This window comes from Dromaius novaehollandiae, chromosome 1 (assembly GCF_036370855.1).
Source record: "Dromaius novaehollandiae isolate bDroNov1 chromosome 1, bDroNov1.hap1, whole genome shotgun sequence".
NCBI classification, from domain to species: domain Eukaryota; kingdom Metazoa; phylum Chordata; class Aves; order Casuariiformes; family Dromaiidae; genus Dromaius; species Dromaius novaehollandiae.
Window position 1 is genome coordinate 119255653 of NC_088098.1, and position 15453 is coordinate 119271105.

General features: G+C 38.1%; 2 protein-coding genes across 4 annotated transcripts in view; one reads left to right on the forward strand and one right to left on the reverse strand.

Moving 5' to 3' along the window:
* Window positions 1-15453, forward strand: part of TTC3 (tetratricopeptide repeat domain 3) — a 91038-nt gene that overhangs the window by 67825 nt on the left and 7760 nt on the right. The window contains exon 46 of one of the 2 annotated variants that reach the window (XR_010392620.1): window positions 14485-14640. Coding sequence is in view for 1 of the 2 variants with exons in the window: in XM_064524851.1 (XP_064380921.1) it covers window positions 14485-14511 (27 nt within the window). In the remaining variant the exon portion in view is untranslated. Of the gene's footprint in view, window positions 1-14484; window positions 15415-15453 lie in introns of those variants that run through there. The other variant, XM_064524851.1, reaches the window with a different exon arrangement.
* The window catches only part of VPS26C (VPS26 endosomal protein sorting factor C), a 25981-nt gene continuing 10528 nt past the window's right edge, over window positions 1-15453 (reverse strand). For both annotated transcript variants that reach the window (XM_026121523.2, XM_026121525.2), the window contains exons 4-8: window positions 10879-10959; window positions 8267-8341; window positions 2875-3025; window positions 2374-2526; window positions 1-681 (exon numbers count right to left, since the gene is read on the reverse strand). In XM_026121523.2, coding sequence (XP_025977308.1) covers window positions 599-681; window positions 2374-2526; window positions 2875-3025; window positions 8267-8341; window positions 10879-10959 — 543 coding nt within the window. In that variant the 3' untranslated portion in view covers window positions 1-598. The remainder of the gene's footprint in view (window positions 682-2373; window positions 2527-2874; window positions 3026-8266; window positions 8342-10878; window positions 10960-15453) is intronic.

Consider the following 15453-nt stretch of genomic DNA (forward strand, 5'->3'; position numbering starts at 1 on the left):
TTCAGTTCTCAGACCATTTGTTCAATACGGAATCCCTATTTGACCAAAACACACTTAGTTTGTTCTTATTTCACATTCGCCTTGCAACATTCATGCAACACCATCTTACGTTTTTGTAGCACCATTTAATATATCTTGGAACATTCTATTCAGCATTCTATCACAAGTCCAATATCCCCCCATACCTAATATACATAGTATATAATAGGACTTATTAGGTTTAAGAAGTCTTTAAAGAACTTTGTGTATTTCATAATGTAGTACTTGTTCCAGAGAAATTTACTACATTGTGCAAGTTGTAGAAATATCCCAAATCATTCCTTCAGGATTTGTCTGAGAGAAAGTGGGAAACATGGCTGCTGAATTCAGAAAGATACCTGACAAGGCTGACCAGTGAGATACATCTGCTTAGCGTATCGTGAGAAGACAGGCAGAGTGTTCAGGAAGATTTACAGAGGACTGAACACATGAGAACTACCAGCAGAAAGGAGGAAATGATGTGTTTTTGGTTAAACTAATCCATGGACAATATTCAGCCTTGTCTCTGAAGAATTTTCTCCTTTTTTGGTAAATCCTTAGGTAGTCCTCCTGTGGCTATTTACGTTCTGCAGAGCTTCAGGGGGAAATTCTCTGTGATGAGATGATCATCATGCAGAAGGACAACAATGTTAACTTCAAACTCTATGGGAAGAGGAAAAAAATAAAAGGTTCCATATTAATCTGAATTGTATCAGCAGGATCAGAAGCAGACAGTTCCTGCTCTCAGATGCATCAGTTCACAGGACTCTTCCACATTGTTTTAATATTCAAGATGTTTCTGTAGCTAAGTAATACAACAATGCAGGGAAGAACAAGGTACTCCAGACAGAACCTGATGACAGCACCTGAGACCTTGGACCATCCTTACAGAACCTTGGCTTGTTCTACTCTACCAGGAGACTGTATACTGGAGTTCTGACATCAAGATTAAAACAGACTTTGGCTTGGGGTGTCTTTCTCAAAACAATATTTGTTGTTTGGAAGCAAATAAGTGGAAGAGTTAGAAAACAGACTCTTTCCTATTAATACTGTCAGCGCATATAGAACTTAATACAATATTCTCGGGCTATTTTGGCCTTTACAGAAAATGAAGTTAAAGACCAAAATAAGAAGTATGACCTGCATTTCATGAAGAAATTTTCAAAAGAAAATTTAATATAATATTCAGCATTGTTCCAAAGAGAACCAGGATCAGATCCATACCTCTAAATGAAGACAGAATACAAAAATCAAGATGACAAGTAGAGTTAACAGCTCAAGGGAACTAGAAAGCAAAATATATAATAATATATAATAATAATAATAATGTTATTTTGTTTATAAGAACAGCCTTCATATCCTGTTATGAAGATGCTGAAAAAAGACAGTATACTAACAGTAGCAATTTGTCACTATAAATTACTATGTAATAGCTAGAAGTGCTAAATGTAGAATAGAATGTTAGTATTCAGTGAAAATCACTGTATAGATCAGGTGCAAACATGCTTTTGAGGAAACAGGCACTCATAGCTGAAAAATTAGTTGTATGCATTTGTCCAAAAATATGCAGCACAAAAGCATGAGGAGCTTCAGCTGGGAAGGATCCTAACAGTACAGACTCATAGCTTGAGTCTGATACAATGAAAAACACCCAACAGATTCCAGAAGAAAGCAGGGTAGAATAACAGGCTATCATGGATGATTTCTGCAGTAATTATTTGAACAAATGAGAAAGTCTGACTTGTAAAGCAGAAGAACAGAAGTCGGTATTTGGGACAGGAAAACAGGGACCTAGATTTTAAGTGTCAATGAAAATGCTGGATTTTGGCAAAAATAAGCAGGAAGAAATGGCCTGTCAAGATCAAGAAAGCAAAGTTATATACAGTTATACTTTTGAGTTTGTGCAGCAGGAGAATGGGAAACAAGAAGGAGAAGGAATAGAAAAAGCAGATCTCAGTGATAAAAAAAGGAAGTGATCATCTTGGCATTTTATTCTTGGGCTACTACTCAAATGCTTTAAGTATTTAATTGCACTTAGTATTTTTGGCAGGAAAAATAATTACCTGCCACTACACTACTGCTCTAGTCCCTCTGTCTTACAATTCTGTTAGTCAAAACTAACCTTAATAGTTTCATAACTGTTTTAGTTAAGAGTATTGGGCTCTGTTTTTTCAATCCGTAAGAAATACAGCATACTACAATACTGTTCAAGGAACCTCTACGGAAGACCTATTTCCTTAGTTTTTCTAGCAGTGCTGACAGTGATTTTTCTCATTATCTGCCAGAAGCTAAGTGAAACTAGAAACTTACTTCAAGTGGAAGATGCCAGCACAGCATAAAAACCTATATACTTACCAACTTTGAAGTTTGTCGTTTCCAGTGTAGGGCAAGTGAACAACCTGGGAAACACCATGTATATAGGAATTGGTAGGCCCCTGCAGATATCCCCATCAGCAATCTGAATATTCTGAATCTCTGTGGCATCTCTGGCGTATCCCTCTGCACATCCTGGTGAAAGCAGGAAATTCAGAGGAAGAGGAGAGGAAGCAAAAGAGAAAAGGGAAAGCAATGGCCAAAATTCAAACACACAAAGATTTACCAGGGAATAACCCCCAAATACTTTGCCTTTTGACCAAAGCTTTACTTATTAGAGCTCCTGAGTTAAGGATCATAGAGATTATTTAAATTAATGCTTCGACTGTTCTACCTGAGGTGCAAAGCTTTTTTTTTTTTTTTCCCTAAACAGGTCTTTTGAATTGTATGACTTTTGACAATCTTGCATATTTAAGCTGAAAGAGTGCAAGTATTCTGTTACTTATTGCAGTCTGTACACATTATATTTATAGAACAACTTACCACAGGTCTCCACACGTACTAATTGCAGTTCAATACTTTTGACTGCAGCTTCTGCATTCTCCACTACCAGTTCTCCTGTTAATGGTTGTGTAATGATACAGTTTGTAGAACTGAGATGACCTCTGATGAGAAATTTTGGAAGTGAGGCTCTCTAAAAAGATGGGGAAGGGAGGGGAACAAAAACAAACCATAACTATAACAGCAGAGAATGCTGACTAAGGAAAAAGAGCAACCTTACAAAGAAAAAGATGAAAAGTCAGAATACATAGAAAAGTTACAAAATCAAGAACTTAGTTCAGAAGTGCCTCAAGTAACTTAATGCATGTTTTTGAACAGGCATGCTTACGCAGATGCATTAGGATATTATCTCTTACTACTGTTCTGAAATGCCCCCCTCCAACTCACTCCATACGCAGGAGCTATCTATCCTGGGATAATCTGACACAACTGATACTACAGTTTATCCAGAAGTTGGGAACTGCATGGTGAAGGAGAAGGGCTAGCAGGAATGGAAAGGATGGTCAGGTTGACCAGTGCTCTGAAGAACTGCATTTTGGTCTTGTTTTGTCACAGATTACAATAAAGGCTATCACTTCAGTGATTTTCCCAGCATTTGAAACTTACCTCTTATGGCCATTACTGGGAGGGAAGAAAAGGACACTGAATATGCTCATTTAATTCAATATGTACTGTACTGCATACCAGTGGCAAGACACCAGCTAAAGGGCTGGACAATCAACGATCCTACTTTGAATGCAGGATCACACTTTTAACAATCTTCTAACAGCAAGCACATTTCCTACATAATAAAAAAGACAAACCACAATGCTGCTGACACTCAGCTCAGCATGGCTGGATGCTTACTGGACTTACTAACCAGTTGTAATAGGAGACAACCAAGCAGCAAGAATAACTAATTGAGGATGACAGTCTAAGTTTCTGTAAGAAGTCTATAATCAGTTTCTGTAAGAGAATGCAGTGGGGTTCTTGCTTCGTCAGCACCCCTTTTTTAAGGCCAACAGGCATCACAGATATTTTCTGCCAGCAGAGGAACTCCTGTGCCAGAAGCTCCATTTACATTTCCAGTTCTGGCAGGAAGCATACTGAAACAATCAAGTTTTCCACCTACATCTGCAGCTCATTTCTTCACGATCCAGCTTTCCTCAAAGTCTTCCAGACTCGTGCTCCAACCTTCCTCTTCTTTTGCAAATCTCATTGTTCTTTCTCTCCTCAGGTTTTTAGGTACTGACACCTTATTGACATGTTGATATTAGCCCCTACCTTCCAAGCACTTATTTCACGCTTGCTTGTGGCTTCTAGTTTCCTTGCCCATGTATCCAATTTTCCCTTCTTCCAAACCAACCCTCTGACAAACATTTTTTTCCAATCCATTTGTTCTACTTCCTAGTCCTGGCTGCCAGAAGCAATGGCAGAAAAGTTCTCCTCAGCTGTTGTTTAGACTGTTTCACACAGATCCCCAACACCTCTGCAGAAAGTAGCATTCTACTCAAAATAAGCCTTTGGGGGGAAATAAAGGGGCATCTTCACATGCTTAGTAGGCTTGACCTCATTTGGGTATTTTCTCCTAATGGAAATAACAAAAGTTACATCCCTGACAAAATCTCTGTGTCACATGAGAGATTTGTCTATGATACATTAGTAAAATGCTCTTTTATTGTATGATCTCTAGCAGGTTCTTCTCATCACCAATATGTGAATGTAGGCTTACTTCCCTGCTACACAGAGACATTGTATAACTATCCCCTGAAATGTACTGCTCAAGGCCTAAGAGACGGACATAAAAGGAACCTTCAGAACCAGAACTCAAAGCCATTTTCTTCAAACCTAGTCTACAAGATTTTTTTTGTTTTGTTTTTTAAAGGCATATTTCCCCTAGAACCTTACTACTCTTGTCAGTGCTCTAGGTATTTTATCCCAGCTAGATCTGCTCTCATGGGATCCATCTTTTACATTCCATTACATAAGCCTGAAAAATGAGAATCAAGAACATGCCGGTAAATCTATTTTGCTTTTTCCATCTAATCTCTTTGTGCTTTGCTAGTGCAAACCTCTCAATCAGTTTTCCAGTGGTCTACAAATTAGTTGTGTCCAGAAAAGCAGAGAACTGAAATTTTAATATTTTAAAATATCCAAAAACAATGACTTTTTCTTTTCTACCTATAGACCTTTGTCCACCAGACAGTTGCTTCACACCCATTCATTTTTCTGAGATAGGCAGACCAAAAAATGCAATGCCACTCCTTGTACTAACACACAGTCCAATATCATTTTTTAAGATGACTCCAAGACTAAACACCAAGATCTTTTGCAGCAAACATTTTAGACGTTTTAGAATCTACTTTTTGTGGTTATATACTTAAAATAAAGAAAGAAACAGGGTCTGCTATTAAACCTAAGAAAGAGCTTGTAATGGACAGGACTTTCTCAAGACACACATCACTGAGTCTTTGCTAAGCAAAAGGGTAAAATATCAGAAGACAAAATAATTTAAGTGGAAATATGGTTTGCTGGGAAAAAGCAGACTGCTGACAGCTTAGTAATTAGCAGCCATTTCAAAAGTCATATTACCATCAAGAATAGGTATTACATCCTTATACTTGAAAATGTATGCTTTCAGTGTGCATCAGGCTCTAGAGACATCAAAGGCTACAGAACACTAGTTCAGCCAGGAGAAATGGTTGATTTTCAAGGATTACCTCCTCCAAGCTCAAGAGTGGTCTATCCTGACATGCAAGAAGTCAAGCAAAGCTGGCGGGAGATCTGCATGGATGAAAATGGAGCTCCCGACAAATATAGACCTAAAAAAAGAAGTAACAAGAGTGGGAAGCAGGGACAGGTGACCCAGCAGGAATATGGAATCACTATCCAAGTGTGCAGGGATGGGATTAGGAAAGTCAAAGCCCTCCTGGAGCTGAATCTGGCTAGGGATGTGAAGGGCAACAAGAAAGGCTTCTTTCTACAAGTATACCAGCTGCAAAAGGAAGATGATGGAAAATGCTGGTTCACTACTAGATATAGCTGGGGACCCAGTGACAAGACACACAGAAAAGGCTGAGATACTTAGTGCCTTCTTCTCCTTGGTTTTTACTGGTAAAATTTGCTTTCAGGAATCCCAGGCCCTTAAGACCAGTGGGAAAGCCTAGAACAAGGAAGACCTACCCTCAGTAGAAGAGAATCAGGTTAGGGAACATTTAAACAAGGCGGACAAACACAAGTCCATGGGGCCTGATAGAATGCTTGCATGAGTACTGAGGGAACTGGCCAATGTCACTGCAAGGCCACTCTTGATTATCTTTGAAAGGTCATGGTTATCAGGGGAGGTTCCTGAGGAATGGAAGAAAGTCACTCCTATCTTCAAAAAGGAGGATCTGGGGAACTACAGGTTGATCAGCCCTGCCCCAATCCATGGGAAGGTGATTGAGCAAATAACCCTGAAAACCATTTCCAAACATAAAGGATAAGGTGATTGGGAGCAGTCAGTATAGATTTACAAGGGGGAAATCACCCCTGACCAACCTGGTAGTCTTCTGCAACAAAATGACTAGCTTGGTGGATGAGAGGAGAGCAGTGGATGCTGTTTTATCTTGACTTTAATAAGGCTTTTGACAGCATCTCCCCTAACATCCTCACTGCCAAACTGATGAAGTACAAACTAGAAGTGCAGACTACATAAATGGACAGTGAGGTGGACTGAAAGCAGGCTGAACTGCTGGGCTCAAAGCATTGTGATCAGTGGCATGAAGTCCAGCTGGAGACCACTCACCAGTGGTATACCACACAGGTCAATACTGGGGCCAGCATTGCTTAATATCTTCATTAGTGACCTAGATGATGGGATAGAGTGAACCCTCACCAAGTCTGCAGACGATACAAAATTGGGAGGAGTGGTTGATAGAGCAGATGGTTGCGCTGCCCTTCTGAGATCTTTGACTGTATGGACAAATAAGAACCTTGTGAAGTTCAACAGAGGGAAATACAATGTCCTACACTTGGGGATGAATAACCCCCTCCTTCAGGCTGAAAGCTGACCAACTGGAAAGAAGCTTTTTCTGGGAGTCCTAGTGGACAAAATTTGCATATGAGCCAGCAACGTGCACTTGCAGCAAAGGTAGCCAACAAGGATCCTGGGCTGCATGAGGAAGAGTGTGGCCAGCAGGCTGAGGGAGGCAATTCTTCCCCTCTGCTCAGCATTGGTGAGACCACCTCTGGGTGACTGTGTCCAATTCTGGGTTCCCCAGTACAAGAAGAATATGGGCATACTAGAGAAAGTCCAGTGAAGGGCCGTGAAAATACTTAAGGGCTTGGAGTGTCTGACAGGAGGAGAGGCTGAGAGAACTGGGACTGTTCAGCCTTGAGAAGAGACAGCTCAAGAGGGATCTTATCAATGGGTATGGGAGGGAGTAAAGATGGAGCAAAACTCTTTTCAGTGGCGCCCAGTGACGGGACAAGAGGCAATGGGCACAAATTGAAATATAGGAAGTTCTACTGAACATTAAAGAAAAACAAACAAAAAAACAAACAAAAAACTTTTTTTTTTAAACTCAGAAGGTGATTGAACACTGAAACAGGTTGCCTAGAGAGGTTGTGGAGTCTCCATCCTTGGAGGTATCAAAACTCCACTCAACATGATCCTGAGCAACCTGTTGTAGACAATCCTGCTTCTAAGCAAGGGGGGCTGGACTAAATCTCCAGGTCCCTTCCAACATCAAGGATTCAGTGATTTTGTGAGTATGTAGAATAAGGTAAACAATGGCATGAAACAACGCAACAGCTGATCAAGATGTTTGGACTGAAGCTTTCAGAAACCATGGAAGAGCAGGTCCAACTTCAGAAGTCTAGAATTAAGTGAATTGGAAGACTTAAACTAGGGATGTAGAAGGGAGAATTAAAGCAGGAAAGCTGTCTTATTAAGAAAGAAGTGCTCAACTGGAATATCTGGAAAAGCAGAAAAAAGGTTTCAGGGGACACACAGAAACCAGTGTTCAGAGAGCTAACTGACTGACCAAAGAGCCATGAGCTACTACTGTTAATACAGGCTTCCCAAAGCCAATGCAGGACCTGTAAAGATGGCATACCCAAGAAATCAAAAAATACATTTTTAAAGGATTTTGTTGCATATGGTACAGAATGTTTTTCCTTGCTTCACTGCCATCTTGCACTCAAAGATGAAAAAAACTGCTTACCCATAAGTTCCACTTTATATTAGCCACACAACCAGAAGACAACAGATAAGATTATTGCTTACAAAACAAAGAGAGAATGCAAAAAGAAAGGGAAGGAGAACTGAATATCTGCAGTGATGCATTTAATCATTATTTTCTTGCTCTCATTCAGAATTACTTGAGCATTACGTATAAAATAAGAAACTTACCTCTTTAACATTCTGCAAGGTTTCTGGGGTAATTGTAAAGTCTACTGGACTTGGCATCAGCTTCCCTCTCTGTGACTACAGAGTAATGAAAAAGTTAAAACTGTAAACTATATGATTTACAAAACACATGCTGACTATTAAAAAAGTCAATGAAGTCAAGCAATGTTGGCTAGGCTGATTTTTAGGACTGTCAATGCTGAAAGTATGCATCTACGTATTAAGAAAACTGACATTTCCTGCCTTCATTATTAATGATATTGTCTAAATTCAAGTCACAATTCTGAATGTGCAGAAAATTGACTGCAGCAAGTTTTGTTTATTTGTGTTTGCCATTGCAATAAACCACAGTAAGATCTCCATTCCTAAATCACTGGCATAAGCCCCACCTACATTGAAAGCCAAACGGTTGACACCTGCAAACTACTGAAGCAGGGGACAATTACACTGCTAATCTTCTGAAGCATATCCTGGGATACTGTAGAACAAAGTTCAATTTTACATTTCAGTATTTACAAACAACTACAATTCATTTGTCACTTGTAATGTTTCCTTTCACTATTAGTATTTAGCAAATTTATTAAAGGGGGAAAATTGTAAATAAGCTTGGTCCATCGCTCTGAATATGTTCTGCAGTTCTCCCTCTCCCTTTTGTTATCTGTGAGTGCTCTGAACTCCCTTTCTCTTCCATTTTACCTGCTGCCCTTTAAAAAAACAGTTCAAGTCTCTTAAGCCTTCAATCTTCAAATTATTAGGAGCTCCTCAGTTGATGGAATCTACTATACAGTGTTACAGTTTTAGCTTCTTTATATAAAGCAAACAAAACTAGGCCTGGAAAATACTCCAGACTAGATTTCCTCACCGGCTGAGCCATTCTGAGGGCACATTATTATAATTTTTAGTATCTGTTTACACCATTTATCACAAGAACAAAAGTTTATTTGTACAAGCTCAATGGGCTCTGAGATCTGCTGAGATGGCAGCCCATACACTGCATCAGCAAGGCAAGTTGCACATTTCGCTTACCATTCACCAACTCGATCCTTATCTCGGTGAGGTGCATTGTTTTCCCCTGCTCCCCCACACATAAGTGACCAGTACACCATTCAATTATGAGATCCCCAGCTGTGCATGACAGAGCTGGTAGAGCTCTAATACCAATGGGCTTAACTTGAACCCTTAGTTAGGATTTACTTTCACTACTTAAGAATTCAAAATAGCTTCTGCTGCCCAGCTGCAAGATGGAAGATATTAGCAGAAAGATTGACTGTATCTTCCTGTAACTGACAAATTCTGGCAAAGAATAAGGTTAAAGGAAATGGTACATTGAGCACTGACAGTGAGAATTATATGTTCAGTAAAACCTCATTAATTCACCCTGACTGAGAGATTCAGCATGATTTACTGACTCACGATCTAACAAGTGCTATACTGGGAACAAGAAATAAAACCAGGAAACTGCCTAATATATAATTTGTTCACTATTTTGACAACTGTGGCTTACTTATAATATAATAATGGACCAATATAAAGTAGCATAATATATTTTAGAAAATAATGAAATCATACCAACAGGAGACCTCTATAATAGCACCTAGCTAAATCTTTGAAAAAAGTACCACAGAACTAAAATAATGCATTTCCACCATTATTTATAAGTAAGACAAAAATAATCTAATGCTTTAGGGTCCTGTAACAGAGTTCAAAGGAATGATGCAAACAGTATGTTCTAGCAAGTTCTGAATGCAAAAAAAAAAAAAAAAAAAAAAAAAAAAAAAAAAAGATGTATTTAATTAGGCCTGCACAGTCTGTACTGATATCAGATGCTCTGGGCCTGTGTATAAGCCAACATAAACTAAAAACAACAAGCCGAGATAGGAACCTCCAAATAACAAGTGGCAATGCATTTCTTGTGAGACAGACAAATCTCATCCCACAAAGATATCGCCACAGGAGGAAGGCTGTCTCTATATTGCTAACTGCTGGATTTGAGCATTAGTCACCCTGCATATCTGAGCATATTGCCAACCATGGGCTTGCTTAGTAATATTAAGCTGACAAACTTATTTCCAACTTGATGCACTCCTAACTTTGATACTTTGAGTTAATGCTCTAAATCACAGTAATTCATCTCAAGAACAGAAGTTAGGTGTTTTTTCTTTACCAATGCACTCCTATTTCTACAACAGGCATTGAGGGTGCCTGGCACCTTTGGCTAAGAAATGCTCAGATAATCTGAAACAGTGTTTAGAAGAACACTGTAATATTTATCTTCTAACACCACCACTGTGTCAGAAGTAACAAGAACGGGTAAGAAAAAAAATGAATACAAGCATCTTATTATTGAAATCATACTTGTACCAGATAAGACTTCTCTAAAAGAAAAAAAAAGAGAGGTGTTATCCTATTTAGAAGAAACCCTCAGTAGAGAAGACACCCTTTCTATTGAATGTTTTTGTTTTGAAGCTACCTTCTTTTACTCATGCACATCAGACATGTTGTTATTACAAGTTACAGTACTGTTACTTGTTTTTGTGAACATCACTGCTGAAGTTCACTTTAAATGAGGGGAAAAAAAAAGATCACTTCATACAGTTAACATCAACCATTCTTACCAGTGAGTGGACAATGAATTCACAAGTTTTAGTCAGGTCTTTTGCCAACAGAGAACGTCGCATATCACACCGCAGAGTATACTGGCAAGAATGAGATAGGGGAGAAAAAGAGAAGAGGCTTTATTAAGATTTCCTCCATCTCTATTAGTTTTCCTTCTTTTTGTTGTATATGTACAGAAGGCTACTGGTTATTTATATCTAACACTTCATTTACAACAGATTAACAGGCAACATATATACCAGTGATTGGGGGGGGGGGGGGGAAGGAGAGGAGATGAGATATACAATGATTTTAGATGCTCCCAAATGAAAAAGTGTTTGTATTTATAGTCCCATCATCACTTGCAAATGCTTTTCATCTCTTGTATATTATAGTAATACACAATAACAGCCTATGAGATTGAGGGACTAATTCACTGTCAGAGTAATATTTTTGTGGGGCCTAAGCACCCAAGCTACATTCAGTTGAGACCAATTATGGCACTGCTCAGCAAACATTGGATAAGTGATTATCAGCAGGTAAGATATATTCACAGCCCTTTTAACTTAAATTTAATTTTACAGTAGATGTAATGGTGGTAACAGTTATAAGCATATTTAATAAGAATCTGTCTTTAGCCATACAAGCTGAACTTAAAAGCAACAATGTACAGGAAGTCAGGGAACAAGGTTAATTTTGCTGGTAACTGCTCAATAGCTTGCTGCCTATTTCCTGCCTCCACCTCCCCCCCCCCCCAAAAAAAAAAAAAATAAGGGGGAGCCATAAACCAGTGGCTGAGAAATAGTATGATCTTTGTTAGCACAGTAACCATGCACCTCATCATCTATAATATATTCTTTCAACATCCTTGGAGAACTTTTTCTATATTCCCTCTTTACAGATGAGGAATTGACAAACACAGGTATGCTCAAACTAAGGGACTCAAGCTTCCTAATTACTAGTCCAGGCGTTCTCACTGTTTATAACCTGAATATGTCTGAAAGAATGAGACCTGGGAACACACCTCCCCCCCAGTCAGACTATCCCCTGCTGCAAACATTTTGAAGCTGCACTGCACTACAGCAAGTTCCCTGGTCTGAAATAAGGGGGCACCACGACAGCAGGAAAAACACCTCCTTTGCAGTCTGGCCCACAGCCTCCCCATCCATATCTAACTAGAAGGTCTCTGCAGGAAAACAGAGACCTCCAACTAACATTAATCACTAGATCAAGAAATACAGGCTTGCTTCTAAAATGCACAGGACTTAGACAGAAGTCTCTGAAGCTGCTCTTAAACAGCACCTTTAGTTACTCCAATGTCAAAAGATAAGTAGGTGGTGTACTGTTTGTAGTCTATTCTTCCATTTCTTGGTTTGAATGGATAACAAATATAAACAAGTTAGAAAGCAAATGAACTCTTTTCTTTGATTTATTTAGAACCTGAGAAACATTTCTAAGTAATTCTAGCCTGACTTCTAAAAATAATGCCAGACTAGAGTTCCCCAGATTCATCCATGTTCATCTGTTTTATCAGTTATCACTGTACCTTAAATAGCCCTGAGAGAGACTATTTTCATCTTCAGGGTACATAGGAAAAAAAAAAATCACAAAGGCTGGCTAAAACCTAATAATTAATCTTTTAATTACAGTTTATCCTCAGGTTGTAAAAAGAAGCTGGGTAGATGAGAGAAAATGACAAAACCACCAAACAGAACAAACATTTACCATTAAAGTATACCTTAAAACTACTGATATCGATCATAAGCAAGTTATCTGGATTATGGAAAGCAACTCAACCTGTCTGGCACCATTTTTGACATACCTACCACAAACAACAAATGCTACATTAGGAAGAAAGCCAAGACTGAAAAAAGATATGGGAAGCATTTGAAAAAAACCATCTGAATGTAGGCAAAAAATAAGGGAATTTCTTCATCCTTGGTGCTGTCAGCAGTATATGAAGTTAAAGGTAGTCATAAATAAAATACACAGTTTAAGTAATATCCTGCTGGAGGAAAGGTGATGGGAAGGGAAGATAAACTAATGGCTTTGAGGGCCTGCATTTAGAAATGCATTCAACTTGCTTCTGAATTAACCAAAACCCTGTAATGAAAATTGGAAAATTCTGATGGACACTGAAGAACATCAGACATAATAATTTGGAGTTTGCCAGTGACCTGAAGGCAAAATTAGATATAGAATGGTAAATTAGAATTTTGAAAGCTGAATGCCAGATCTTCAGACAGGGTCTGAAGGGGCTTCAGACAGCCCTTTTCTTGCAAGGGCTGAGAAAATATCATCTAATTGACTATGCTGAAAAGCATGAAAAGCAGGATCATGATTTTCTCTGTAACAATGAGAAGAACAAAGACAAAAAAGTCATAATGAAAATACCACAACAGGCAAGACACATTCAGACAAGACTAGAAGGCATTTTATTAAAGTGATAATGATTATTTGTTCAAAATACAAAGTTCCCAAATGGGCATATAATACATAGCTCTCTCTTTGGCATGTAAATCCTTCCCACTGTTGCAAAGTGGTAGCTAATATTGCTGGACTGGAAGCCAACTGTACAAATCTATAATACTCAGAAAGCATACTTATAATCTAAAATTTCAATAACGTCTTCAAGCACAATAGTAGTAAACTAAATAAAAAGATGCTTGGTAAGCACGTAAAACTGAAAACATGACCTCACTAAAACATTATTTTGCAAAACACATGGAAAACAAGGTCTAGACAGACTGCCTATCTAGTAATTGGATAAAAGTGTTTCATCTGAGACTTTTCTACCAGTGCCACTTCTTTGTATCCCAGGAAAACAAGGTCATGTCTAAGGAGTTTAACGAGAAATGAATGCCTAATTCTACATGCCTAGCCCTCCTGCATTTTATAATCTTTATTCTTTTAGTCACTTCTGATAAGCTAATAGGTTGATTTATTTTTTTAATACGAGAACGTTCACTATAAAATTTCCAGCTCAGCTGAATAACTAACAGTTTTATATAGTGTCAAAGCTAATTCTCTCAGTGAGCTACAAGGAAAGAAGAATTTTTTTTTTTTTAAACAATCCAATGATTTTATTAGCATTGGTCTGAAAGTTTTTCATTTACTGGCTGCCTCTCAACTTTTTCTTGAAAACACAAAACACTCCTCAGTAGAAAGGATCAGCTAACATAGTGTGCACATTCAAGAGTTGGGAAGATTTCCCCCTCCCCCCCAAACAGAAAAAAACAACCACCCTTTGGTAAGATAATCTTTAACCAAAAAAATAAAAACTCAAAACTGTTTCCACAGACTCCGTTACAACACCATGCTGTATACATAGGTCTGAGCAGAAAATTTTACTCCCCATCTCTACAGGGAGAAAACAGTTTATGTTTTTGAAGATGCTATGAGCTCTCATCACTTTGATTTGAGTCTTCATTATAAAATTACATAGCCATATATTTGTTTTGAATAAAAGTAAATAGTGGTGCAGCTTTTATTCACGAAGGGAACAGATTTAGCCGAATAACGGATATAATGCGACTACTGCATAAGGAGTGGTCAGATATGTTACAATAGTTCTGACAAGGTATTTCAGGCAAGACATCTTGTTCTATTTACATCATCTTTCCTAGGAGATTTACTCAATATGGAAGGCCTGAAACAAAAAGCGATGGAAAGATTTTCTCTAGTTGGAGGATGCTTCTGACAAATGAACACAGGAAAACAGACTCTGAACACAAGGTAGCTTTGTTCCAGTAGAATTTGTACCTATGTCTAAGATGGATCTGGTAAGTCGGCTCACTTCATTTTTAGTATTTTAAAGCATTATTAGTAGTAACCAGTTAATTTATTATGCTAACAAGATATCACTGAAACTAGATTAACAGTACATTTATTTTTGGCTACGCACTACAGTGTCTACAACATAGGAAATGCAGTTTCTTTCACCATAAAATCAGAACTAGATGAAAATATGCTAAACATGTAAGATTTCAGTTTCATACTGTAAAAGAACTGTATGAGCTTTAACCACTGTGGCAAATATTTTGTCCTTCCTCAGTTTAAACCCTCCTTTTTCCACTGTGTTCTTAATTCTTTCCTGCACTTCCCACATTATATCTGATCATTTTCATTACCATCAACTATTGCAAAGAAAAAGCTTTAAGGTCCCTGGAAAAGAAAAAGAAACCAATATTGCAACAATCTTAAAAGCCAGCCATGTATCAATGGGACTCAGATCCTAAGATGGTTACATTTAGGGAGTGTTGACTCCTAGGAACTGAAAAAAGGTAGTAAGAGACTACCTATAGACTAGTACCTGTAGGTTAATGTGTATCATGCTTTTTAGTCTTATGTTGTTATATCTAGAAAATACAGTACATATCAGAAGAATACTTTATTAATAAAGAGATGCTTAAAAGCTACTTACTTCAAAAGATCTCTAACTTTCTGTTCATTCAAGTTGACAAAAGCAAAAAATATTTTAAGACATGCACTATGAAAGGAGAACTTTATCCGCTGTAATTTCCTCTACCTCCACAGAATAAGAGATGCTTTAGAATACATTCAGCAGATAATAAAAGTTCAGATTTTATTTACCG